Here is a 19,399-nt window from a genome sequence, read left to right on the forward strand (position 1 = left end):
CCACTAGGTATTCGGATCGGTAGGTTGCGTGTGATGGGGTAAAGTATGGGTACTTCCACCTCTTCAGAGACATTTAGTCTGCGTGGAAGAGGAGACCGAAATATAATTTAGAGAGTATATGCAGAGATCCCTCTCGACTAGTGGAGGCCTTTCTGACACAGGAGGCTGGGGCACTAGTACCTTTATCTTTTTATATTATGCGTATGTTGGTGGGTTGTAATGTTGTGTATTTTGAATTGTGATTTCGCTGACGTCGTAAACACTGTATAATTATAAATAATGCGTCTTGAGAGTATTATTTAGTATACGTATATTGTGTTCAAATCAGAATAATGTGCAATAGCAAGAAATCAACTGGCATAAATAAATAAATTGGCATCAGTTGTAGGCAGGTAAAAACAGGGCTTTTAGTGGTTGTCTAAATATAAAATAAAATGGAGTCTTTATTGTTTTAATGTAAGCAAAACAAAACTGCATTAAATAGACGTTTGTATTTGTGGGCTACTGAAAATTCCAGTGTGTAAATAATAAAATCAATCACGTTGGACAACAGCATACACCAGTCACTGGCAAACATGCCTGACTGGAGAAAACACCAGAAACATTTTGTTATCTCCTGCACTTGACAATAACTCATTGATATGCCTGAAAACCAAAAAAGTTCAGGTTGTATGGAGATGGAGGGGACACAAGTGCAATTGATGGAAAGCATTGCACACTGCAGCCTGAAACCTTGGTTTCAAAACGTATGTTTGGTCATCTTTGTCTTAAACCTAGTTTGTGACGTATTCTCTCGGGAGCTTTCTCTGCAGCCATAACTGTGCGTGATGGTTTTCCCTCCAAAATCCATAATGGTATAAAAAAAATGAAAAAGCCTACTTGTATTTGACCTCTAATGAGAAGCTTTCCAGCAATCGGGAGCAGCACAAAGACAAAGACCCCCCTCCCCCCGTATAGCCTTATGAGACGTGTGGGGCAAGTGCTGTTAGCGAGCACCTATGAAGACCGGCACAGGTACACAAGGTGGTGGGTGGCCAGCTACCACGCCCGCCTTTGTCTCCCGAGTGACGATGTTTATGCATCACAGTAGGTACTCATTTAAGGCTGAGTCGAACCAAGCGGAGGTCCAGGAGCGGTTCAAATAATCGTCAGTGTTGGCCGTGAGCGGGAATTAAACCCGGGTATCGGTCTCATAGCGCAACGCGCTAACCACTGTGCCACCGCTCCCCACGAGGGGGCAGCACTCTACTTGATACACAGACATGGGTAAAAACAAAAGCTCATGGTGGGAAAAAGTGGCCTGCTTTTCAGATGTAAAATGCTGCATGGAAAAATTAGAGTGCACTTAACATGGTCTTATCTGGCATGCTACCCTTGGTTTAATGCACAACAAGACAGATTGCGCTTTATCGCAAAAATATTGTGAGATGCCATATGTGGCGATGCAATTTTCTGTAAAATCGTGAGATGATCTTTCACCAGAGTTTTATCCTTTTTACGGTGTTTTTTGTCCATTTTGGCAATACCGGACTTTTAAATAGTGTTTGTACATGTGCGTTTGCATTTGTTTTATGCACTGGTCCATATAGTTTCATTTGGAAATTGATATTTAATGTATAGTGTTTTTAAACAAGTCTACTTAAATTGCATTAAATATTTACTGATGACATTGAATTCTGAAAAATATTGGAATAAATAGTCAGGTAATGAATTCAGCTGATGTCCGTGATCATTTAATTAACGTAAAAAGCAATGATGGGCATGTTTCAATTGTCTTACTCTTAATCCGATATATAATTTTACTTTCCTCATGTAATTTTAGTATTTTATCTTTATACTGTACATGGTAAAGATTGCTTGGATGACTGCGTCAAGTTCCAATTCATCAAATGCCTCTTTGGAGCCTCTTCAGTCTACATATTGGTATTTGATTTTGATTTAGAACAATTTCACGCACATATCCACGTACATTTGACAGTTTCCCTTCCTAATGCCATCATTTCAAGAACAGTGAAAAGCGAAAATTAAATATATGCAACATTTAACCCATTTAATTCCAATCAGTTTTACAGTTCACATACCAGGGAAAACCACAACATTTTCAAGGGCAGGCAAAGCAGCAGCAGCAGCATCGCTTTGCTGTATAATACTGCATTTGTTTCCTTTTGTAAAGGCTCTTCATAAAAAATGCACATTGCTCAGCACAACACCACCGAGTAAGCGCGGAGGGGGGGGGGGCACACGGATTGGGAGCTTGTCGTCTGGACAGAATACTGCTTATCAAGGAGTGAAACTCGTATTCATTCACGTGGAATGTACATATGAGCTTCTAAACTGTGTATTTTTGTCTTCTTCTGAGAGTGCATGCTCCCCGTACCCCTTATGCCACCTTGCAGTTCATAACACTGCCAATGCACCTTTCTCCCCCACTCTATCCGCTTGCTCCAAAACCCCGGGTCCTCCCTCCTCTGCTCGCTCAACATCAGCTGCTTGGCTTCGTGCCCTGGCCACGGGTGCTTTATCAATCTCGTCGTCTTGCAATAAACTAATAATGCAAAGGCTGCCATTGGCTTGCACGCTCGCCTCCCCACCATTGGCTGTAGCTAAATCAAGCCGAGCCCTCTTTTTGCCCGCGATGGTTTCCCACCCCTCCGTCCCTCCCTCCCCTCCCCTCCCGTGTGTTTATTCCTCCTCGAAATCTCCGCTCGGTGGTTCAGTCGTTCGCGGAGGCAACGTCGGGGGTGGGTCCCCAGTGCGTGCGCCCCCGCAGTTCGGTGGCGGCTGTAACCCGGTTAGGATGCGTAATGCTGCGAGGCGCGTGTTCTGTCCCCTGCCTGACCGTTGTTATCCCGAGCGTTGTTCACGATGCAGAGACTAGGAGCCCGCGGTGGCTTGGACTATACTGAACAGAGGACAATGATGCTCAACTTACTCTGTGTGTTCTCGACCCTCACAGCAGGTTTTGCTAATGGACAAGGTACTGTGATGGCTATACTTTTTTGTGTGTTTGCAATTACACGTGGTTTTGTTTAATACATGGTTTAAGGATGTTTTAATTTTACACGGAATACGACTGACACTTTTTTTTGTGTTACATTTCTGATCTCTCCACTCTGGCGTACATGTAATATTTTTTTAATGTATACCTTATAACCATAACAAATATAGCATTTTTCTTTGCTTTGAAGTGATATCATCCTGCATAATGCATGTGTTTAATTGCGTTGCCGTTAATTCACAAAGCACAGATATTTAATGTTCGAGAAAATTACACGGATATTTAGCTTCAGTTGATTTTCGTGTCAGAGGTGTGGCTTGTTTTAATCAGACGCATCTGATTTAATATCATGACAGATACTTAGTGCATTGTTATGTCTAAGGTGAGTGATCCATAAAGTGTGATTAGCCTATTCGGTTGACGCGTATTGAAAAGGACAACATGTTGTTGTGATGTTACGTGTCTCTGCTTGACGTATTATGAGGGATTTGCAATGTGTTTAATTACTTAATCACGTTTTTATCAATTCAGGCTCTCATTGCACGAATTCCATTCCTGCATATGGTACATTTATTTCAAATGTATAATCTAAATCATATTTCGTAAGCAACACATTCGGTTTCTAAAATCACGGAGATACTCGTTTTAACTGAACACACTCAAGTGTTTAACTGCCTTTCATCGTTTCGTATAAGACCATGCGATTTGTTTAAACGCAGCGATAATGAAGCCCGTGTCGTCAAGCATTTTGCCATAAAAGGTATCGTTCACCTCGTGAGCTATGAGCCTTTAACCGATTACATTTCGAGCGTAGCATCTGTAAACCCGGAGCATCACCTGCAGCCGGGCTTGATATACGACTGCCTACCCGATGTTTCAAGATGTGTTTAGCATCACTTACACACGCGCTCTTGAGGACGCACTTTGCACAATCGCGCACCGCGTGCCGTATGTGTTTCTTTCCTGCCCCCCACCCCACACATCGCGGTAAATACGAGTCAATACGTCATTTGCATGACTATTTACACCCATAGATGACCGCACTTGGCAGGCTGCTGTCCGGCTTAATTGTCCTCCTTGTGTTTACGAAAACATGTTGTGCGCTGCCTCTGCTGTGTTGAGTTGTTGACCTGCGATGCGAGTTTACTCATCCGTGGGCTCATAGCAGCTGTGTTACGATACAACAGATTAAGAAATGAAGGACTTCAAGTTACAATAAGAGCGCTCTCTCTATCCTATGTTGCTGATGGGGAAATGTATAAACTATGTAGATCTTGAGCTGAAATGGATTTTTTAGAGTGGGCATTAAATCTGCAAATAATTAATCTCTCTCCCAGCGTGCAGTGCCTTTTAAGACTTTAAGAATGCTGTCTTGTGCGTATATGCAATCCCATTGGAGGACAAAAAAAACGGTTTATCACAGCAGAGCTTTTCATTCCATTAATTTCCTTTGTGGATATGAAGCTTTGCTGATATGGCTGTGAAAAATTATGTAATGGAAGATAATTTATTGTATTTTATACTGCCGTCTGGCAGGAAGTATTTACAAATAAAGTGCCGTGTATAAATTAATAACATATTTAATGGATGCATTGCATTCTGTGCATATGCTGTGGTACCTGTGTTTCACTTGTCATGTTTATCCTATGTATTAGACAAACAACAGCGTGTGCGGTAGTTTAAAAAAAAACGTTCAAAACATCGAATGGTGTTTTCTTTGTGTTGCCACCTTCGCTTTACTAGAGATTGGTTATTTTTAGATGAACAGTCTGCTGTCATTTTCCATTTCAAGATTTATAATCTTGGTCTTTCAACCACTGCCCCCCACCATTCACATCCCTGTTGCCCCCTACCCAGCCCTTGATCCCCTCCTAGCCTTCCTTCCTCCACCCCACCCCCATTCACATTCATACCAAAAACGAGTCTATTGTGTGCGCAAGTGCCGGTGATGATTTTTGAAAACTGTTATTTTGCACGCTTGTTGCGTGCCAAGCGCACACGAATGAAAACCCTCATCGACATTGGCTCTAAAACAAAATTAAATATTGGCACAAGCCGATGCACAAAGCTTGCAATCCAATTTCCTTTACAATTGACAATGAAACATATAAGTAGACGATTAAATCTATATTTAAATAGCACATGCTGACAAGAACTATGGTCAGCAAATGAAACATTTCACTTAAACATGTGGTTTATTATTTATTTAATATACACTTTTGTATTAAATACACCATTCTATTATATGTTGGAATAATGTAGGAATTTTAGTATGCAGTATAACAAGAGTGAGTTTGGAAATAGAAATCTCCTCAAGCGAACACCAACAAGATGTTCACCTTGGCGTGCTGTTATTTTTTTATACTCATAAATATGAAATGAAAGATGTAATTGTGAAATCGCAGCGGGGAACTTCGACTGTCTAGCGTACTGAGGCACCGACTTCCCCATAAAACTACAACAATCCTACATTGATTTTATACTGATGGCTAAACTTTAGATTTCACAATTTGAGTTAACACCTGATGACCATTGAAGGTAAAGTTAATTAAAATATTGTCAATTTTTTTAAGTTGAATTCATATTTGCATATGGTTGGCTGTGTGCATAAAAACAAATCTAAACTTAGATTCTAGATTTGTTTTAACAAAGGTGCATGTATTGGGCACATCTTTTTCGGCCAAATTAGTCACCACTTATTGACCCCCATTTATTGCACCTAAAACATTACATTTTGTCTCGTGATCATTACATTATGCTTATAGTGCAATTATCAAAACACAATGCATATTCTACGGCCGTATGCCCTATTTTCAGGCGTCCAATAACACGGATCAAATGTGTTTTTTTCATATCCACAGTATAGAGTAAAAACAAAGGAAGACTTCGTTTTTTCCTGATCCCCCATCCCTTCCCAAAATTCAATACATGAGACTTTTGTTAAGCTCTATAAAAAAAATTCAACCCATAATTGCTTGGACACATGCTGCATGTTTCATTAAACATTTAGTTGGATTATCATGTGCATGGTTTTATGACATTTTAATCTAAAACTGATTTTTTGCTGCTATGGGCTAAAATACTGGGATGGGTCTTTTAAAAACCTCGAGCTCCGTTTCAAGTGAGAATTGCAAAATCTTCGTGGTGTGCCACATGTAGTTTGCTGAAGGGAGTTCTGGAAGGTACTCGTGTGTTTTACTGGGCTGTATAGCTTGCCACACTAATGCATCCTAGTTGATGCCAATTAATACTCAAAACATGAATCAATTATTTGCACATGTATTCAGGGTTATTGTTTTAAACCCTCGACAAATATGCAGTGCCGTAAAGCTGCTGGTTCATGATTTTTACTGCTTCTTATATTGAAGATGATGTATAATTCATTATTCTGTAGTGTTTGTGATCCCCCCCTTGAATTATAGTAATGTAGAGCTTATAAAATGTAAAATCGAATTAACTCTTTGGTCATATATTTCAAAGCTGCAAGCTAATCAGTCGCAAGGCATTTATATATCTTTTAAACAAAATTAAATACAAATATTGTTTGAAACCATAACCAGGATATATCAATTATGGCATCAATATGCATGATAGATGACTACATAGTAGCATATGTTTGTGTTGACAAAAATACATGTCATGTAGCACCCAGACAATGTGGATGGGAAAGGAAAAAACACGTGTGAATCTGTTCGTCTGTTCCAAGAGGAACGGTCATGGTATACCAAGGATAGGTGAGTGGTGGACAATGTTAATCTCCATTGTCAATCTTGAGGCAGTGGTGGACAGTCCGCATTTTTACGTGAGAATGAGCGACTGCATAGGACAGCCTTCGTGTGCGTACATTATTTTAAATAGTTTTTTGGTTATACATTTATACGGCTTTAACAGATTTACCTCAATAAAACAACTCAATATACAGATAATTTAGTCTATTCAATACCGAAAACAAAAACCCCCCAACAACCAGAAATGGCGATGTTCACCATAACATTTACTCAAATTAATTGGCTTCACCAGAAATGATCGTTCGAGGCTGGTGACAGAATGGCAGCCAAGGATGGAACTCACCCGAGAGGGTGACGACGATAGGGTATGGATCTGTGAAAGCAGCGTGTATTGGCAGGAACGAGATGGATTTGAGAGATGTCAGCACCATTTTGGCAGGTGTTTTTCCAACGGTGGATGGATCAAGACTGATACTGATGGTGGAAGAGAACATAGCTTTATTCAGAAAATGGTAAGTTTGTAAAACGTATATTTGCATAATGTCATTTTAAGCTGGATTTACAGTAAATAAGGATACAAAGCTTAAACTAACAAGTGACTCATTCTATTATGCAAAAGCGAAAACATCAAAACCCTTCTCAGGTCGTTTTTACATCCCCAAACAGTAAAAAAAAATGGCATTAACCACCGAAAATCAGAACAAGGTATCTTTTTTTGCACTAGTGATAAAATTGCTCGATAATCTGCACCATACGGTCAGTCTTTTCTGCGAGAACAATGGGGTTGGTTTTGTCCCCTTTTGCTGTCCGTTCTGATGAGCTGATTACAACCATAGACACGCAATGTGGCCGTTTGTCCCACTGGATGGGGGGCTGCAAGCGTGGCTGGATATCACATGCTTTCTGATAACCATGCCAACCCTCAACATGCCACCGCTAAAGATAATATATTTCATGATTTTTTTTTCAATTCTTGGTTATTAAAGCCTATTTATGCGTTCGAAAATTTAAGTTATTAAGTTTTATGTCAACATGTTTTTAGACGTGTGTGCATTATCAATAATGAATGTGTGCACTTCGAATGAAGCATATGGTGTTGCTTAATGAGTAATGGTTATCATTGTAAAAAAAATAGCCTACATTTTTCCATTTGAAATAATAGTTTACTTATAAATTCACTCACATAAAATGATACTCCTAGGAAAATAATTTAAAGCCCTTTACTAATCCAACTGCATGAAGCCTCTCCGCCCCATGCCGTGTCAGTCTGGGGATGTTTAACCATACTTCACTACGCTGGTCAGTGCAGGATGCTGAAGGGAAGGGCCAGGATACCATTTAAGCCAGCACTCGTCATGGCCAGGAATCCAATTCGGGTCACCAGGTTCCTAGTGCAGTGACCTAACCACTGTGCCACCACTCTATCAGCCTCAAATTATTGTGGACTAAATTATTAAACAAAAAACCTTTACATCAATGCTTGTTATAATTGAACATAAATTATTTATTTTCTCAAACTATGCATTTCAGATGTAGCTACAGTTCATTAAATACTTCAGTTATATATTCAATTCACGATAAACCTGGAAATTGGTCATTTTTGATACCACAGGAAAAAAAAGGTGACCCATTTGACTAATTAGGGTTCAATGCAGGTTAATATCATATTTGATCCCTGTGTATGTAACGAGCATTCACTGCATGACTTTTCTCATCTGAATGTCAAACATGCAATACGTTTCATATCATAGGACTTTCATTAGCCTGCAGTGTATGTATATAGTTAGATTGAACGACACCCATGCATCATAAATAGCGCAGATGATTTCGCCCAGCTTCTCCATTGTTTACTGTGAAGCAGACACATTGTGACATTCACGCTCACTTTGAGAAAGCAACGAGCCAAAATAATAATTGCATGCCAGAGCATTGCCTACAAAAAACACATTTGACGAGGCAGCAACAGGTTTCAGTCTAGGCTTCGACAGACAAGTTGATGTTTGTTACGAATATCAGACAATGTGATTAACTGCTCATTCTTTGGTTCCATAGCTTTCAGTGCTTTGATGCAATACATGGTGTTCTCTGGGTAGCCATGCATTCGTTTTCAGAGAGGATTGTCAAAAGCTATTTGTAAGAATTCCTGGGACAATATCTGATGTGGGGTGGCGAGGAGATGCCCCCATGACCTCCAAGTTGTCACACACCCTCATGAAGTATAACTCGCATAAAATAGACGTTTCTCTGTATTGTGAATAATAACACTGTAACCATTTTTTTTGTTATTTGCTAATTGCTTATGCCTCAAAAGTACAGAAAATGCTATTATTCCCCACAACCTTTGCTTTTTTAACCAGGAGAGTGATATTTTGAAATTTACCTATTTTCCAGAACATTCCAGATAGATTCAGTGCTGAGTAAACTTGGAGTAACTCCTAGAACATTTTATAACTTTCCAGTAATATAAATAGTAGTATAAATACAAGGGCCTTAAGCCCACTAGTTCAGTTTAGTTCCAGTTGCCGAAGTGGATACATATCTGCATTTTTCTGAGATGGCATCAAGAGGCTGCAAGCATCTGGCAGATGCATTTTGCTATGTCTGCGGCCAATTTATCAAGACAAGAGCGAAAAAGTACTCTGTGGAAGCATCTGCTAAGATGTGTGAGGCCTACAAGGCATATTCCGGCTTGCCTGTCGGGGATCAAGACAAACACTGGGCACCTCATTTCACCTGCGAGCAATGCAATACAACTCTGGAAGGTAAGATGGACAATTGTTGCTTGGAATTTGATGTTATAAAATTTGTTAAAAGTTGTTTTATTTTTAAATGTTTTACAATTTTCAATGCTATTGAAAAAATATATATGAAAAATGTTGCGAGAATCTCTTACACATTAGTCATGGGTGAAATAAATCTATTTTTGTAGGATGGTACAGAGGGGAAAAGAGAGCCATGAAGTTCGCTATCCCAAGAATTTGGAGGGAACTGCACTGACCACTCAAGAAACTGCTACTTCTGCATGGTGGACCCTTCCAAACGTCGGACTGGCAAGAATACACCTGCTATTACATATCCGGACCTTCCTTCATCCATCGCCCCAGTGCCACACTGCCATGAGCTCCCCATACCCATTCCTCCGGAGAGAGAGCAGCCGTCTTTAGAAGAGAGCAGCAAGTCAGAGAGTGAGGAAAACTTTGTAGATCCAGATAATAATTTCAGAGGTGGAGCTGAGGAGAGAAACCCATATGACGCCAACCAAAAAGACCTCAACGACTTGATCAGAGATCTTGGTCTCACCAAGTCAAATGCCGAGCTTTGACGTCTCGGCTCAAGCAGTGGAACTTGTTGGATGAAAGTGTGCAAGTCGCAGATCAGAGGAAGCGTCACCTACCTTTTTGCAGCTTCTTCACCCGTCAAGATGGGCTCTGCTTCTGCCACAATGTGACCAGTCTGTTCGAGGCAATCGGAATCACCTGTAACCAGCATAAGTGGCACCTCTTCATTGACAGCTCATCCAGAAGCCTCAAAGCCGTGCTGCTCCATAATGGGAACAAGTACCCTGTCTTCCCCTGGCTCACTTGGTGCACCTCAAAGAGGATTACAACAGCATCAAGGCCTTGCTGGACGCCTTGTAGAATGACGAGTATGGCTTGTAGGTCATCGGAGACTTCAAAATGGTGGCATTCCTGATGGGTCTCCAAGGCGGTGTTACTAATTTTCCCTGCTATATTTGCCTTTGGGACAGCAGGGACACCGAGGTGCACTACAACAGGCAGGACTGGCCACAGTGGATCGAGTTCTCTGTGGGCAGGAACGTCAAGTGGGAGCCACTGGTGGATCCTGATGCCACCACTGCACATCAAATTGGACCTTATGATATATTTGTTAGAGCTATAGATAAGGAGTCGGAAGCCTTCAAATACCTTCAAGACTTCTTCCCTAAGCTGTCTGAGGCAAAGGTCAAAGCCAGTGTCTTCGTTGGACCATAGATAAAGAACATCCTGGAATGTAATTAAATCCCCAAGAAGCTCACTAGTAAGGAGAAAGCGGCTTGGAACAGCTTTGATGCAGTGTTTTGTGGCTTCCTGGACAATCACAAAGGTCGAAAACTATGTGGAGCTGGTTGAGACTGGTGAAGAACTACGGCACAATGGGCTGTAGGATGTCCCTCAAAGTCCAAATTCTTGATGCTCATCTTGATTAATTCAAGGAGAACATGGGAGCGTACTCGGAGGAGCAAGGCGAGCGCTTCCAACGGTATATACTGGACTTTGAATACCGCTACCAAGGACAATATAACGAAAAAATTATGGGAGACTACATTTTGGGTCTGATTCGTGAAAGTGATTTACAGTATAGTCGTCAATCTCGAAAAACTACTCACTTCTAAATCTTTTGTAGTAATTTTTATTACTTTAGTATAAGATTCATATGTTGTTGTTTTCTGACTTTATGTGAACGAAAAGAGAAAAATTCGCCCGTTTTCTCATTGAAAATAGGTACATTTCTAAATATCACGTTCCTGGACACAAAAGCAAAGTTTGTGGGGAATAATTGCCATTTCTATACTTTTAAAGAATACGCAATTACGAAATAACACTACCCAGGAATAAAAATTGTGTTACATAGTGTAACAGAAAAAAACATATGGTAGCAACAACATAGGGAAACCTCGATTTAAAGCTTTCGTGACTGCAGGGATTCATCTTCTTGGTTCTTTCGGTAAAGTCACGTAGAAGGGAAGTAATAAAATAATAAAAATAAAACATAATAAAATAATTCTCACGATGTTTCGGCCACAACACCTGAGGACGGCTGCTTGCGTTGTGGTCGAAATGTCGTGAGAATTATTTTATGTTTTATTATTTTATTACTTCCCTTCTACGTGACTTTACCGAAAGAACCAAGAAGATAGGGAAACCTTAGAACAATTGTACAATCTTGCCTGAATTGGTCTTTTCAAGTGATTTACTGAAACGAGCATTGTGCACGGTGCCACTTGATGCTTGTACGATGTTAATTTGTTTTGTACATTCCCCATTATTTCTCACCATTATTTGTGTGGTTGTTTTTCACGTGGAAATTATAGCGAGAACAAAGGAAACGGATTAAAACTTTAAATTAATAGTACTGTTAGCAACACTGTCATTAAATAACATAGACATAATTGTGAAATTAAAATTTTTCTCATATATAGATGTTATATATAAATAAATAACGAAATTTTATGCATGAGGAAGTGTAGGCAAGAACGGTTACATGACAGAAGGGATTATTAAAGAAACCCTTCTGCCTTTTTAAAGATAATGGTGTGGAAAAATCCACGTTTTTAGTACACTGTTCTGTATTCTATTCCACCCAAGTTGTTTTGTTAAAATGCTGGGCTGAGACACTGAAATTTTGCAGATTAACTATTTCATAGCACACATTAACATTACAGGGCAGTGCAAAACTGCACATTGTTTTCTCAGTGCACAGTTTTGCATTGATTTAATACATGTCTAAGTGTATTAACCGTGAGTAAAATTAGGCAAAACTATACAGCATTGTTACCTACATTTGTGTTACTGGAAGTAAATATTACATTTTAATGTTACGGTTTAATAAGCAATCCTCAATGTTGCTTCGTTTTAGTATGATACAAAAAGAGATTATGCATTGTGTATCATTCTCAATTCCCGGCATGAGCTTGCCTACATCTGAAAGAGCACTGTACAATTTAATCAGGATTTCAATGAAATGGATGATGGCTGCAGTTGTATGACAGCTGGAGAAAAATTATAAGCTCTATTGTCCAATGCAGCTTTCAACATGGGAAACTAATTAGGGATGCTGATTTGTGCATTCTCAATGACATCAAAAGCTGCATGACTGTGTGGGGTCATATCTGGTATTGCCACAAGAGTAATACATTGGTATAAGGGCATGACATTTATTTTCAACATGGAATAACACTGATGACCAAAACCTTTTCAAATATATATTTTTATATTAAACTGCTCAATAACATTAATTAGCATTAGTTAAAGACTGGCCTTTTCTGGGTTTAAATTAATCTCCTGTCCTGTCTGCTTAGTGTCATTATTTGCCACCATGAATTGTAATGTGTTGAATATAGCCACACAGAATTGTAAAACGTGCCATTTGTAGAAAATCTGATGGCTTTCAGGTGAAAGGTTTATATAGTGCTTTTAACAAACTTTCAGAATGTAATACTCCATGAGGACAAATCTTTATATTAATATATACATTGGCTTTGCTTAATCCACAGTTGTGCCCATGACAATAGGCCCTTCTCAGAGAAGATTGAAAGGCCATGTTGAACTTTTTGGCTGACTTGTAATCTGATGGAGAGTCTTAAAGTGAAGCATTGAACATTTGTTAAATTCCCTCGAGCAAAGAAAATACCAAAGCAATTTGTTTTCCCGGGCTATAGCGTAGTAGTAGTAATGGTGGTCATTGGCACGAACTAAAAAGTTGTCTTGCTTGTCTAGACAGCATCATTAATACAGAGTTTTATTAAATGAACCATATGTTTATTGGCAGTTTGTTAAATGAGCATCCCTAATGAGTGCTTCTTATGAATATCAAGGGTAGTAGCTTATTACAGCGTGCTTGCTATGTTATATAACAATATATATTTTTCACTCACTGCTTATTTTATCAGATTATTATATCAGACCCATGCACAAATAATTGCAATGAACGAGAACAGTATTGCCTAAAATGTCGATTATTTTGCAACCAATATTATACATAATTGTGTTTTTTCTTTGGGTTATATCGCGTGCATACAAATGTGCCAGTTGTAATTATTGGCGAAACGTCATACTCGAATTGTAAATGTTGTGGGTTTACTCTCCAAGACACAGGTGTGCTGTACTAGTAACGAATTAATGTTTTATTTACGTGACAAACCTTAACAATTGGCTGTGTCGGGTGGTGGCGAGTTTAACGACACATTTATATTTGTGTGATCGAGCAAAAACAACCTCTTTTGAATGTCTATTCTGTCTACAATATCATGATGGACTTTTGATGCATAAATGCATAGTGAGAGGAATATCACAGATCCACAATGCAGACTTACATTTTCTGTTCAGTCACTCGATGTATATGCAACCGTCTAATCTATAACATTCACTACAGCAAAGGCAGTTTAATGAACTCCTGATTAATACATTACTAGGGAGTCAGATGTAAGTATTGAGGACCTAAATGTCCTGATGGACATTCTAATATATTAAACAATGTAGCCGCATACAGACAAGACAAACGTATACTATGTTGTAATATTTTTTTGGTTCTTTTACTAAAGATTTGAAACGTTATTTTTGATCAGGAGACAAGAGTATGCCAGTATCATCATCATTTTCCTCCATGGTCTGCTAGAACCCCCCCTACCGTCAAGCCGATATGATCCCTCATGGTCCCACGATGTAGTAATCCACTCAAGACCTGCACAGAGTTCATCTTATCGCTCCACCTCCATGGTAAACGTCCTCAAGGGCACGCTCCCTCCCTTGGCTGCCACCAACCATCATTCCTTCTAACGGCGTGGCCCCGCCTAAGCCCAAGTGTTACCTAAAACGTGGTTATCATTCAAGTGCAACTCTTATTTCATTATCCGTGTCAGCCTTTTGACTTAAAAACAACACACAATGATAATTACGATGGTTACAATGTGGAAAGCCAAGACAATTTTTTCAGGTTTGTACTATTCAAAAAGTAGCTCTGTATTGCAGGTTTCAGGTAATTAATTGCTCGTTTTCAAGTGTGTGCAAAGAAGGAATGGGCATGAAGAAGACTTCAGCACACATGGTTAACACCAACTCCATGGGAGGTCGCTCTTTTTTCCTGTTGTGGCTCTTGCGAGCTGGAAATCCTTGCCTCGTGACCTTCGCAATGTTGACTGGGTTTCAGTCTGGTCTGGAGACTTGCACATCTACCCACACATTAAATTGAGTCTTCACGGCTTGCACTGGCATCCCTTCGTTTCATTTTCCTAATTATGCTGTTGATTTTACGACGACTGTATATTATATTCTTAGGTTTTTTCGGTAAAGTCACGTAGGTAAAAAAACATAAAAAAGTAAAATAAAATAAAAATCACGACGTTTCGGAGGCAACGCAAGCTTCCGTCTTCAGGTGGTACCGTCACAGGTACCACCTGCTTCCGTCTTCAGGTGGTACCGTCACGGTAGTACCGTGACGGTACCACCTGAAGACGGAAGCTTGCGTTGCCTCCGAAACGTCGTGATTTTTATTTTAATTTTACTTTTTTATGTTTTTTTACCTATGTGACTTTACCGAAAAAACCTAAGAATATGAATCATTGCAGTCACGAAAGCTTCAAATCTAGGACTGTATATTAGTTTTAAGCATTGTGTTGTTACGCGTCTTGAGTTTTGCAGCATTTAGATGCAATATAAGTTGAAATTGTATTATATTGCATCAAGAACCACACGATTTATGGGCTGCTCGAGCAGAGCGGGTTGGGTGACCTCGTACCAGTGCTTAGACAATGACATTCTCTCGCTTTGCAGAGCAGTGAATATGGAAATAGTAGTAGGTCAGTGATTGTCAGGAGTCCAGTGATGGTATCGGAGCTGCAGTGATTCGGTGTCTCATCATCAATTGTCATTTAGATTTACACTGAATCCTGTAAAACCTGCAATGGTAGTCCTTGCGGTGCCACCTGCAGACCTGGTAACAATATTTTAACTTGGAACGCATTTGGATTTCATAAATTGATTTAGTTGTTTACACAAGTACTTCTGGACATGAAACTAGATAAAAATGTCTGGAAAATACATACAGGAACACGAGTTCAAATCTATAAGGAACAGGAACACGACTTCAAAACTTGAAGGAACACGAGTCTTGCAAGTAAAGTTACAAGAGCTAGTCATACCCAACATATGTACAGGTATGCTGTGAAGCATTAATGCACTTTGTAATTTTATTTCAACTCGAAAACATAGCGATGGTAATAAAATTGGCCATCGTCCATTTCATCATGCTTATGGATAGGATATGTTTACATGTTAGGAGCTCGACAACATCATAGCCTACTTTTAACATAAAAACATATTGCACAGCATCGGAGTTTTGACAAATCATACATATGCATAACTAGTAATATTGCATTGATCAGCGTTATTTGCATAATTCTAGTCTATTTTGGGGTGGAGCCGTAGCACAGTGTTTAGCGCACTCTGCTAACAACCCATCTACCTTCTTTTGATCCAAACCATGGCTAACATCAGTGGTGAGTGATATCTAAACTGGTCCTGGGTGCCCTACTTCTTCAAAAATCCTCACTGATCAGCATGGTGAAGCTATAAAGCTTTTTTTCACAGATGTCCAGCAGCTGTAGATTGACAAAGAGCTTCACGGTAATACTAGCGGGAAGTACCCGGCGTTGCCCGGGCGAAAAAGACAGACATACACATCGACCTACACACACTTACAGACATTGACCCACACACACAAAGACATCAACTTACACACACACACACGGACTAACACACACAGACATCGCCTTTAGATACACACACATGGAGTTACACACACACATGGACTAACACACAAACATGCACCTACACACTCACTTGGAGCCACACACACACATCGACTCTCACATACACACATGGGCCCTCACACACATCGACTCACGCACACACACATAGACTCTCAGACACACACATCGACTGACACACACATGCAAGTACACACACACAAAGAAATGGACTAAGACGGTCACATGGAGCCACACACACATATCAGCTCACGCACACATCGACTCGCACGCACACATGTACTTAGACAGACATAAATATTAAGAAATGTGCAATTTTATTGTAAAATCTTAGTTGTCTACGCACACACTGACTAACGCACAACACATGGACTAACACACACACAGCGACTAACACACAGCGACTGACACACATAGATATCAACTCATGCACACACACACCGAGTTGCACACACATCGACTGATACACACACGGCCGTAGAGACACACACATGGTGGCAGACACGCACATGGACTCACGAGGACTAAGACACAATAAAAATATATTAATATTGACCAAGTCAATTTTGAAATCTTAGATGTCAGCACACAAACATAGTTAATGTAATATTAGCAAGGTGATTATTAAAAAACTGGGTTTCTATCAAGGAAATGGCACTTAACATTCCCGTGGTGAGGCCTAGTCCCGTGCAGAGCCTCCGTCCTCGCCTAGAGTGCGCAGCCGGCCGATATGTCACCTTGGCAGGCTGGGGGCTGGGTTATTCCCCCCGGCCACGCTACAATAATACTATCTAAGCGCGATAATAATATCTAGGGGCTCTATAGTAGTAACAGGATGCATTGGGGTGGGGTGGGGAGAAGAGAACATGACAATGTGAAGAAATAACCTCAGCGTTTTGTGTGCTTTAGTTGCATGCTTAACGCGAATGAAAATTTGTGCCGATCGTGTGTGCATTGCTTGGGGCAACCCCTGTCAGCAGTGCAAAGTGTAAATTTCTAAATGCTTTTAATACTAATGTGTGCGACTTGCCTTGTAGAGTGTGCAAGCGAATAAAAAAGGCCGCACACCTCCGGTGATGACGCGTGTGGGTTCCTAGGGATTAACCGTGATGAGTGTTGTGCGCATGCGCAGCATTCTGCGTTGTCCCACCCCGAGCGGTGAAGGAAAATAAATCAATAATGGTGCCACTAAATTTATAAATATAGAGAAATCGCAAAAAAACGCTAATTAAACTAATTTCAAGGGTGACGGACGGGAAAAGGAAATAGAGCTTGCCCACTGCAGGGCTTACGGCATGGTACCTGGCTAATTATTTTTACGTAAACCCCATCGTTTGAGAGCGAAATCCCTCGCAAGCGCGGATGCGCAGACAGACAGACGAACAAAAAATGAATGTTATAGGTAAGATAATGCTTCCCCTCGGATTATCACGATTGACTATGGTCCAAAAGAAGTTCTATATACATTGTTTCAATATCAATGACATGCCCAAGTACAGAAATGTATGCAGCCTAAGTTTGTACCCAACATCATAGTGTAGCACATTATCAGCACCTTGGCCAACAGACACATCTTTTTTATGGTAGTAAATTAGATAAACAAGCTATGTTGTTCAGACAAGGGATTTGTGGCCTCTTGATCCTATTTAAAAGTGCATGTTATTATGTTGGAAACAGAATTGTTGCAAATCTACTTTTATAATGACAAATTAACACCTATTTGTGGGAACGAGACCTGGGCTTGTTAGAGTAACTAATTTTGGACTGAATGCAAATTATTTAAACATTCTTATGGGAGGGAACATGAAAAACTATTGGATTTATACAATTATATATTAAATATACCAGGATGACTATAAATAAAACAATCAACAGACCCACTTGTGCTGATGAATGTTGATCCAAATAAGTTATTTTGCATTTCAGAAGCCAACTATAATGTCTATCCAGCTCGTACAGATCCAAGGTTGTGAAATCTTCATTCAGAGCTTCATTCCATCAGCAGTGAGCAACAGCATACGTTATGCAGATCAGAGAAAGCAATGCACGTGCAATGAAGTTGTGGGGTCATGGGAGATGGCATGGACAGAAGTAAGGTATTTTAAAATATTGATCATTGGTGGCAGCAGGTTGATAAAGTGCAAACAATGTAACCTCAATGTTTTATCTCTCACTTAGTAATTTACTTGAAATTGTCATTGCTTGGGAAATCTGTTATGAGACTTCCCAAAAATCAATCGAAAGCCATAACGATTTATAATATTCTATTTTATGCCTTAACTAATTTGGTAAGATAATCGTTGGGTCTTTCGGTAAAGTCACGTAGATAGGTTCAAAGAAAATAAAACAAAAGCTATGACGATTTGATCGCAACACAAGCGGGTCGTCTTCAGGAAGAAGGGGGTTAGCTTCCAAAGGCAAACTATTATAAGTGTTTGAAATGGGCATAGCCCAAATGTCAGCAGCCAATGTAATGCAAGTGGTGGGCAGCCAACCCGACGGTGGTTGGTTTTCCACAATCAAAGGGCTGCCAGGTGAAAATTACCATGATAATGAGAGATTAGCATGTTAATGAAAGATCACAGAGCCGCAACCGAGGGGTCGGCGCGCGAAGAGGCTGTATTAGTGTGAATCCAGTGAAAGCGTAAGTTTGAAATGGGCGTAAAGCACAACTAACATCGGAAGGTGGGAGGATGGGAACATCGTAGCCAGTTATGACTTAAACTGGTTGCTAACGTCCTTCCAATGGTTGCTCAGTTTGTACCCATCTTCTCGGCTGAAATTGTGTCTGTGTCTATATATGGATGGCTTCATGAACAAATCTTTGTTGATAGCCAGTGGGCTTGCAAAGTACCTTCGTCTTAGAGAAATCAATTCCGTGTGAGCCCACCGCATTAAAACAATGATCAGCCACGGCCGAGGTATTGGTCTTATTGTGTTTCAGGATGACGAACGCTTTTGTTTCGATCAAAACGTCGTAGTTTTTGGTTATTTTTTGTTTTCTTTTCTTTGAACCTAACTACGTGACTTTACCGAAAGACCCAAAGAATATAATTTGCAAATGTTAAGTCATCTAAACCGTTTCTCAGCTAAAACTGTTATTTTAGTATACTTAGCATTTATTGCCAT

The 19,399-nt window shown here is 39.9% G+C and overlaps 1 protein-coding gene across 1 annotated transcript in view; it reads left to right on the forward strand.

Moving 5' to 3' along the window:
• The first annotated feature begins 2,694 nt into the window (after window positions 1-2,694).
• Window positions 2,695-19,399, forward strand: part of LOC133350654 (netrin receptor UNC5C-like) — a 101,657-nt gene continuing 84,952 nt past the window's right edge. The window contains exon 1 of the mRNA XM_061565253.1: window positions 2,695-2,977. Coding sequence (XP_061421237.1) covers window positions 2,866-2,977 — 112 coding nt within the window. The 5' untranslated portion in view covers window positions 2,695-2,865. The remainder of the gene's footprint in view (window positions 2,978-19,399) is intronic.

Source organism: Lethenteron reissneri, chromosome 34 (assembly GCF_015708825.2).
Source record: "Lethenteron reissneri isolate LAM-NWPU_2019-01 chromosome 34, ASM1570882v1, whole genome shotgun sequence".
NCBI lineage: Eukaryota > Metazoa > Chordata > Hyperoartia > Petromyzontiformes > Petromyzontidae > Lethenteron > Lethenteron reissneri.